The sequence below is a fragment of the Drosophila pseudoobscura genome, chromosome 2, assembly GCF_009870125.1.
Source record: "Drosophila pseudoobscura strain MV-25-SWS-2005 chromosome 2, UCI_Dpse_MV25, whole genome shotgun sequence".
Taxonomy (NCBI): domain Eukaryota; kingdom Metazoa; phylum Arthropoda; class Insecta; order Diptera; family Drosophilidae; genus Drosophila; species Drosophila pseudoobscura.
In genome coordinates, this window is record NC_046679.1 from 3986998 (window position 1) to 3996039 (window position 9042).

General features: G+C 42.9%; 2 protein-coding genes across 2 annotated transcripts; both read right to left on the minus strand.

Moving 5' to 3' along the window:
• Positions 1 to 6206: 6206 nt before the first annotated feature.
• LOC6896863 (chorion class high-cysteine HCB protein 13) lies at positions 6207 to 6497 on the minus strand. The gene has a single exon (XM_002137018.3). The coding sequence runs from the start codon at positions 6451 to 6453 to the stop codon at positions 6238 to 6240; it is 216 nt and encodes a 71-aa protein (XP_002137054.2). The 5' UTR covers positions 6454 to 6497; the 3' UTR covers positions 6207 to 6237.
• Positions 6498 to 7897: 1400 nt separating this feature from the next.
• On the minus strand, positions 7898 to 8622 carry Sgs5bis. The gene is made up of 3 exons (XM_001357844.4): positions 8378 to 8622; positions 8127 to 8315; positions 7898 to 8066 (listed from the first exon to the last, which is right to left on the minus strand). Exons 1-3 carry the CDS (start codon positions 8589 to 8591, stop codon positions 8035 to 8037), a joined length of 435 nt encoding a protein of 144 aa, XP_001357881.2. The 5' UTR covers positions 8592 to 8622; the 3' UTR covers positions 7898 to 8034.
• Between the last annotated feature and the right edge of the window lie 420 nt (positions 8623 to 9042).

The window sequence follows — 9042 nt, forward strand, 5'->3', positions numbered from 1 at the left end:
TTGCCGCTCAAGTTAAGTTTTATGGCGAGTTTTTTTATTTTATTGCCAGCTCGAAGACTCGGACAGGCAGACAGACCAGACAGACGGACATGGCCGATGGCCATTCCAATTAAGTTTGCGTTTGCCATTTAATTACTCTAATATGCTAGCCTGCCAGCCAGTCAGCGTCAGCCAGCCAGCCAGCCAGTCAACCACCTCCGCCCTCAAATGATTTTCCGTGTATTTGTGCGCGTGCCGAGCATGAAAATTAGTTTGTACATTTCCCTGGCCGGATGAGGCAGCCAGGCCACACCTCGAATTGATGGCGCCATTTGTTTTGAGCCGCCATTGCTACCAAGTTATCAAAGCTCCCTTTGACACCCACATTCATTTGTCAAGCCGTCGCCCCAATCTGAATCTGTGCCACAGCGAAAATGGAATAGACTGAAAAACAAACATCCAAGAGCACTGGCAGCAACAACAAGTTGCCTACTTGGCGGCACATTTAATTAGTTTTAACCTTACACATTGGTATGCAAAGCAAGGGCACAACTTCGTCGTGATTATAAAGTTTGCTGTGGCAGAATTGGATGGCTGTCAGTCAGGGGCCAAAATCAAATCATAAGTATGATAATTTTGCACTGACCAAAAAACCGAGAACCAATCAGAGTTTCTATCAACTGGAATCCGGCGAAATTGACTGACAAAAAGGGAGCAATAGCCATGTGGAGAGCAGCGACGGGTAGGGATCCCTACCCTGCCAGCAATGTCCTCGACCCATACAGAAATCAAAGCAGCACAAAACAAAACACAAAAAAGAAAAATAAAACTTTAAATGGAAGGGAACACACGCCGTCTAGAGCGATGTTGACAGGGAAATGTGAAAAGCAGCAAACAGCATCAAAAGTTTTGCTTCCTTTTCGAGTCTAGTCCGGCGCCTTTCATCTTTTGGCTGCCACGGCGCCCTGCCCCTCGGTGGAGGGGAAGCCAATTTTTGATTGCAACATTTTGCACCAAAGGCAAAATACATGCTGCAACACAGGAGTGGAGCAGGAGCAGGACCAGAACCAGGAGCAGGATGCAGGACACAACACACAAACGAAAGATGTTAATGCTAATTTTAATATTTTTCGTGACATGGCGTTCACTTTGAGTGTGCCACAGCTTTTGTCGTTGTTTGTCCAATTTGTGTATTCATCCGCTCACAGATACTCTCTTCTCTCTCACAGATTCCCACATGTATTGGTGCACACATATTCAGTCCCTCTCGTCTCGTAAGTGTAGTTGCCCCCATGCCCATGCGGCAGGCTCTTTGGCCGGAAGCGACAAGTAATTTTACTTGGAAAAATAAATTTCACAGTCTTCTCTGGCTTTGTGCTGCTCATGAGATTTTCTGTGTGGGTGTGTGTGTGATGGTGGCCAGAATTTACTGTTAAACTGATGTCACTTTATTAGTTTGTAGGGAACACAAATGCTCTCGATTACTTAACGATTTGTACTTCAAATTGATTAAAAAATATTTGTGACAAATGCAGAAGTCGACTAGAAACGAATATACCAATAAATTAGTCCAAAAACTTTCTTGCTTAAACTTAATTTTGATTTAATAAACATATTGACGAATGACGTCCGGCAGTAACATGTCCAATACGATGCAAAATTGGCAGAAGGCGTAAGGGATCTTTTTGCCACTTCCCTCCGCAATGAGATATTGAATCATAAGGTCCAGGGAACCTTGAGTGTCATCCGCGACCAGAGATTATAGAGGACATTATCTCTGGAGTGACACCCAAGGAGACACCGAATGTGTACTTTAAGGACCAAGGGAATTCGAGTGGCAGCTACGATCAGGGATCTGCCACATGGATCATATATTCTGTGTATACAATAGTTTATTTATTCGATATGTTTAATTTATTTCTTCATTATGAAAAATTGAAATTGAAAAAGTTACTATAAAATATTAAATCGATTAATAAAACCTTTAGGTACATTTTTTTATGTTTTCTATTGGGGTTAATTCTATTGGGCCAATCACAGTCTGATTTATTTAAATGTATCTTTTTGTAGTTAGAGGCAAGGAAGAATGTTCAATGACAGCAAGGATAATTTAACTCTCATTGGAAATTATGTATATTGTATGACAGGTTGATGCAAATGATTATCTGATATTGACGAAATGTGGCACAAACGTAATATAATTTTAATTTTTTTCCAAAGTGCTGCTTTGCATTTCGAATGAGCTGGAAGAACAAAAAAAAAGGCAGAAAGAAGTCTGGGAGGACTCTGAGCTTATTTTCCGAGCCATCAACTGGCGGGGGGGGGGGGGGGGGGGGGGGGGGGGGGGCATGAATGAGGTCTCCAAGCTGCGTGCAGCGACTGACAAAACAAATAAACTTGCTGGCACTTCATATGCTGTCCCTGTACCTGTCGCTGTCCCTAGACTGGAGCTGGGGCTGGGACTGGAGCTGGGAAGGGACAGGACACACACATTTGGTATGCATAAGCAGTCCTTGCATACCTTACCTTGCCTCTCACATTATCCAAGCCAAGGAGACATTTTTCCATATTTTACACAACAAAAGCAATGCCAGACGCAACTTTTACCTCAACTTGCTGTGACATTTTCTCGTATCTCTTTTGCTCCTGCATACTGGGTCTGGTATGCCGCTCTCTTTCGTCTAACAACCGACCGCAATTTCAAATTTAATTCGCCATTTTCAGCAGGCAGGCAAGGCAGCCCAACCACCCATCCATTGGCCCAACCTCCTATCCGCCCATCCGCCCATACTTCCATCCACCCACTCAACGCCATCTTGTGGCTTTCTTTGCCTTTGTATGCTGTAGTTGTTGGTGGTTTCCTTTTGCTTTTTATTACGTTTGCTCGGTCGGCCCCCTCCATTCCGCCGCATCCGCCCCCGCTGCCATGCCGTTGTTGAAATGTGGAAATTCCTGAAGACATTTTACTTTGCAATTTCCTTACGAGTCGTTAAACATTTCCCAGCCAGCCAGCCAGCCAGCCAGCCAGGACCAGAGTAAGTCCATAACAACAACAACAGCAAGCCAAGCGCCGGCAAAAGTTAACAAAACTAATTTAAAAATTCAAATTTGCTTTCCGTTTTTTATATGCATCACAAACTGTGCATTTATATGGCTGGGTAAGTGTGTATGCCTGAGTATGTATATGTATTTGTGTGTATGTGTGTGTGTATGTGTTTGGCATGGCTGTCTGACATTTTGTGGCCTGGTAATTTGTATTCTTGTGGCTTTATTGTTGATCTTCTTGTTACATTTGAGTTTTTCTTTTCTGTTCGATATTCGAGGATGGAATGAATTTTTTTTTTGTGAGTGTAAAATTCGAAATAATTTATTGGCATTCGAGAGCTGGAGGCAGCAGCCAAAAAATGTGTGCAAATATATTTTGAATTGAATTTTCTGTATCCCACTCCACTCCCACTGCCTCTATCTACATCCGAATTGGTAATGGAAATTCGTACGCCACAAACTTAATTATGCCTGAAATTTATGCAAGCATTTGGCAAATCTCTAAGGCAGAGAACACTCAAACGACAACAAACTCCACTCTCAGAGCTGCAAAACATGTGATCATCGTTGAATTAATGCAAATTTCGGCTCATTAATATCAATCAAATGATTGATAGCAACAGCCTAGCCGCACCCTGGCCTGTCCTCTGAGTCCCAACCCCTCTGAGCTATTAATAAATCCTTTGACAATTGTTACATTAATGTCAATAAGCTGCACGCACACACAGCGATTTCCGGGCATTTACATTTGTTCGAGTTTCTGTATCTCATTTGGCCCGCACCCCTTTTCTGTCACAATATTTGTTTGACTCGTGCCACTCCACTCCATCCCACTCCACTCTAAATGATGATGATCCCTATCCGGGTCGGGTCGGGTGTGGGTTCGTGTGGCTGCCCAACCACAGCACAACCTTCTCTGCGCAATCTGTCAAAGTTTAGATACATTCCAACTGTCTCATCAATCAATTTCATTTAACCAATTGTCACTCAGGCATTTTATTTGGCTTTGCCAATTCGAAAAAGAGGGTTTTTATCCGGAAAGGGGATAATTTCTGGCCCCAGCTAAGACTAATTCAAATCATTTAAAGGGGTACGGCGGAGGAGCTTAATTACAATATATTATTGACTGCCCAGACAGGGGAGGAGTACAAATAGTTGTATCTGTAGATTTAACACAATGTTGACACTATTAGAGGCCAATAACTGGCCAATAATATATGTACACGAAAGCTTACGGCAATGCCAGCAAATTTGCAGCAAATTAAAGGCCAATTAACCCATCAGCCGATGTCCTGACAGGACATTGGCTAACGAGCCGCTGACTGCACACGCAATTGCAATTATCAAATTAGAGCTGGGCGGGGCCGCGGCAGTCAAACAATTCCATATACAAATAATAATAAATTCGACTTGGAAATGCAAAACAAACACAAATACAGATACAAATACAAATACGTATGGATGCACGCGTAATTATAATTGAAGCACTCGGAGTGCACTCGAGGCCCGGGGCTAGTGGCGATGTCGGTGTCGGGGCAATATAATTAAGTTGTTGACCTGACCCGACTTGACCCGTCGCATCGGACATATGACAGGCGCATAGGCCTCTGTTTCTGTGTCTGTGTCTGTGTTAATTAATATGTTTGCCCACGAAGATGTTGTACAACAGCGGCCTGGGTGTGTCATCCCCTCCTACACTTCCACATCTTTAAGTATACCCCTTGATTGCCTGCTCCTCAAAATGCATTTAATTTTCCACTGATATGGATCCTCCCTGCTATTTTCAATGCGCCTGCTCTCTGCGCTCGTCATAGCTTATTAAACACACAGTTCGGCGGCCAGTCCGACAGACAACCCCCGTGCGCCCCATTTACCTGAGTGTTTTTCGTCGAGCACGCGCCATGAAAATTTTTGAAAATTTTCAACATATTTCTGTGGTTTTCCAGCCCCTGACGTTTTTATAGTCTCTTCTCAAATTGCTCTAATTCGTTAAGTTATAAAACTGGCCGCCAGTTTGGCACTCCGTCAAAAGTTTTCGAAGCCATTTACTTTTATTGCCAACCGCCGGTCGGTCAATGACCGGCCAGCAGTTCCAAAAAGGACTCACACACGAAAAGGACGACACATGCGTGTTAATCTCTAATTTGCTAGACGATCATTGTCATAGTGAACGGGCATAGCCCCTGCCCCTCTACTCCATCACACTCGTACATATTCATGGGCTGACGCAGCAGGACAGTTGAGAGAAGGACCTTGTATCATTCGTATCCTTTTAATTGCCAAAACTCGCCGTGTTTCCAATTTCGGTATCTAAAGTTGTTTTTCTCATTTTAATGGCGCTATTTTCATTAGGCAAATGTATGTTTCGGCCTTTTTCTTTTATTTTTTCCCGAATTTTTTGAACATTTTTTTCCGTAGATTCCCGTAAATGTGTGCCGCTCATTAGCATATAAAATGTATTGACGGGTGGTGGAAGGGGCGAAAGGAATTGTCCTTTAGCGGCTGTCTGTGTGTTTGTGTGTGTGTTTGCATATACAATCCACATTTATTGCATATTCATCATTTTAATTGCTTGTTTTCATACTAAATGACTCGATAAGGCTTTTAGGGTTATTAGGAGGAGATGCGACCCATGTCCTGCGGTTGCGAGGATGGGCCTGGTATCCAGTCGGCGACCAAGCGAGGGCTAAAGGGCCAAGCAAATGAAATGGAATACGAGTACCAGATCCAAACAGAGTTAAAAAGGAAACAAGAGGAGCAAAACAAAAAACCAATTCACGTAGAAAAGTGCAAAGTATACGGCGACGATGGTGGCGCCAAAAGTGCGGGGGGGACGGGTGCAGCGGGAGTCCGGATATGATTACTTTTTCTTTTGTTTCTCAGCTTTCTGAAGGGGCGTCGAGGGAGCTGAGCTGCATGGCTGGGAAAGAACAAAGAAATTACTTTGCCAACGAGTGAACGGATATGAATAAAAAAGTGATCAATGCAATGAAAATGATTGTCTGCTCATTCAAGCGCTCCCATCCATCCACGCTTCACAATCGAGCGCACAAAGTACGAAAGACAGCCGGAATCAAAGATGAAAGTTCTAAGAGGTTGCAACACTTTAATAACGGGGAAAACATAACATTTGACAAGCAGGAAGGTCTCAGCTGGGAGGTCTATTCACTTCCCAGACTTCAGATAGACCGTGGAGGACTTCCGTAGAGCTGGTTACTTGGGGCAGCCGCAGCTGGAGCCGCCGCAGCTGGGGCAGGGATTCCGGCAGGGTTTGGCACCACATCCACCTGTCCGGACGCCACCGCAGCCGCAGGATCTGCACTGAGGCTTTCCACATCCGCAATTGGGCGTCTCGGGCTCGCTGACACAGCAGGCCTGGGTCAGGCAGATGGCCACAGCAATCAGGACGAATAACTTAAGATTGAACATGATGATCGACTGAGAAAACTCGGAAACTGTTGACTATCCTCCCTCTGGTAGCTCGTTATATAGGCGGCAAAATGGGTCAAAAGATGTATTTGAGCAGATGGTGGTTTTGGTATTTCGGTTATTTTTGCTGATTAATTTGTAAGTAAATATACTGTATCGATACCAGATGTACTCTGAAGAATACCTTTTCATACGATATTTATAGGTAACATCAGGCAACTGACCTTATCAATTGGATACTGTCAAGTTCAAGGTAACCAAGAGGTAAATTTGACTTTCTTTGACTTCTTTGACAACGCATCTCCAGAGGATGAGCACACAATACGAATTGTCTTTACCAATGATCTAATATATTTCATTAAATATGTTAACATTTATCTGACAAATAAGGACAAATATGAACAATAATGAAAAATATAGGAGAGGAAAAAAGAAATCAATTTTACAAATTTAACGATATGACATACTGGTAAGGGACCATTCAGGGGGACATTTCAGGGGCTAAGGAATGGTAGAGGGTGATCTAATTTTGAGATAGCGGCCTAAACTCGTAGGTAGCCCCTATTCCGATATTCAGTCTAGGGAGAATAGCAATAGTATAGTATAGAAATATGTGAATACTATGTATATATTTTTAATCAACCCTTTCTTAATGGTCCTGTCCTCAGCTGAATATTTCAATAGGTGGCACAGGCTCCAAGAACCATTTGGTTACAATGGAGTCTGGCTCTCTGTTGCATCCACAAGCAGCTGGCTTGGGAATTGTAGAATTTTTGATGAAAACGGGCACAAGGCTTCAAAATGTATAGCATCGGGTTGAAATAAAATTATGATTCTGTCTCTGGCTCAGACTCGACCTCTGGTTCCGCCTCTGGTTCCACCTCTGGTTCCGGCTCTGGCTCCGACTCTGGCTCCGGATCTGCTTATGGCTCTGGCACTGGCTCAGATTCTTCCTGAATCAGAGGCCTCACGTTAGAAACTCGCAGAAATTCAAGTAAAAGAATTACCAATTGAATGCTAAATATTTTATTGCAATGAAACGATCAGAAAGACTATGGATATGAACTGATTAAGATTGTGTTTAAACGGCTTGTACCGTGACTTTTTATATTAAACGAAATTTATTATTTGTCCAGATGGGGTTTACGCGATGTCTACATAATGCTTAACAATGAACTTGAAAATGTTTGCAGAATGTGCACTGAAAATTTCAGGCGACCACATGTTTGACTCAATGAACCGAAAAATATTCGAATGGCAAAGAAAGCTTTTAGTTTTTCATCTTTTTAGCCCGAAAACAGGCTAGACTAAACTCAAAACAGGTAATTACAAATGCGAGTACAATTTTAGGCAGGGATAAGTGCCATTTCAGACTACACCTAAATGTAGGTAATCGCAGAAAACCTCGGGGAATATTATGGTAGATTGAAATAGTAGATTGTAGTAGTTTTTTTAGTGCAGGGCATTTACTTCGGATATGTATGTATGTTAAATGGTTCGAGATAAGGTAAAATTAAAAAACAAAACAGCATGGGAGTCGTCAATGTTGAAAGTAGTTGATGCTTCCATCGGTGAAGATTCCTAGCAGATTCCAATTGTGTAGCTGATGTAGGCTGTAAAACGATCATACATATTTTAGAAGACAGTTTTTTGAAATTTCGTATTTATCTTACGCTTTGAATTTTCAGAGGAGTATTTTTTCAGCGCACAGTGATTCTTGAACTGTTGGTTGACGAGGTTGCCAGGCTTGCCATTGCAGCCGCATGGGGCTGGTTTCGGGAACTTGGCCACCACTGGTAGTCCAATAAGGCACTTCTTCGGAATGAAACTTCGGCATACCTTCTCCGAAATAATGATAAGAGCTATCGACCGATAATGATTAGGTTATTTCTGGCAGTGCCACAAGATATTCCATAGAACTTACGGGTTTTTCCGGCCTTCTTTCTGCGAGCATTCTCCTCGCCCAGGAGGCAAGCGTTCTGGAAGACACGGCAGGTGCAGTCCTCTAGGGCCCAGGTGTAGTCTCTTTGGTAGAGATTGCATGTGCTGCAGGGCTCCACCGGCTGGGGCTTGGGCAACAGAATGGTGGCCTGTACCACGACCAGGAGGGCTGCAACCAGAAATATCGACTTAAGCATCTTTTTGGTAAATGTATGATAACTGTCTCTGGCTCTGGTTGTGGTACGCCCTTTTATAGACCGTGCAAATCATTCATTGTTTATCCAGATGTCATTGTTCATTTTTAGTGACTCTATTTATTGGTAAACGATGAGTAAAATGTTTACGCAAATATTTACGGTTCAGTTGAATATATATTTAGGCAGCCTTGAATATGACATTCTAAAGTCAGAATTTTGTGAACATCTGCATGTGCCTGGACCGGTTCAACTGGATTTAAGCCCCTGGAAAAATTCCATTCAAAATTCATGGAAAACCACAGCAAAAATAACCGAAAAAGCACATAAAATGTGGGCAATAAATACTTGCGACACTTTTCCCTTATGGGTGTCCTTGTGGTTGTTCCTGCCTGACAATTACACGCAGTTGTCATTAGCTCATTAGGAGAGCCCGCAAGTCGAGGAGTCGAGA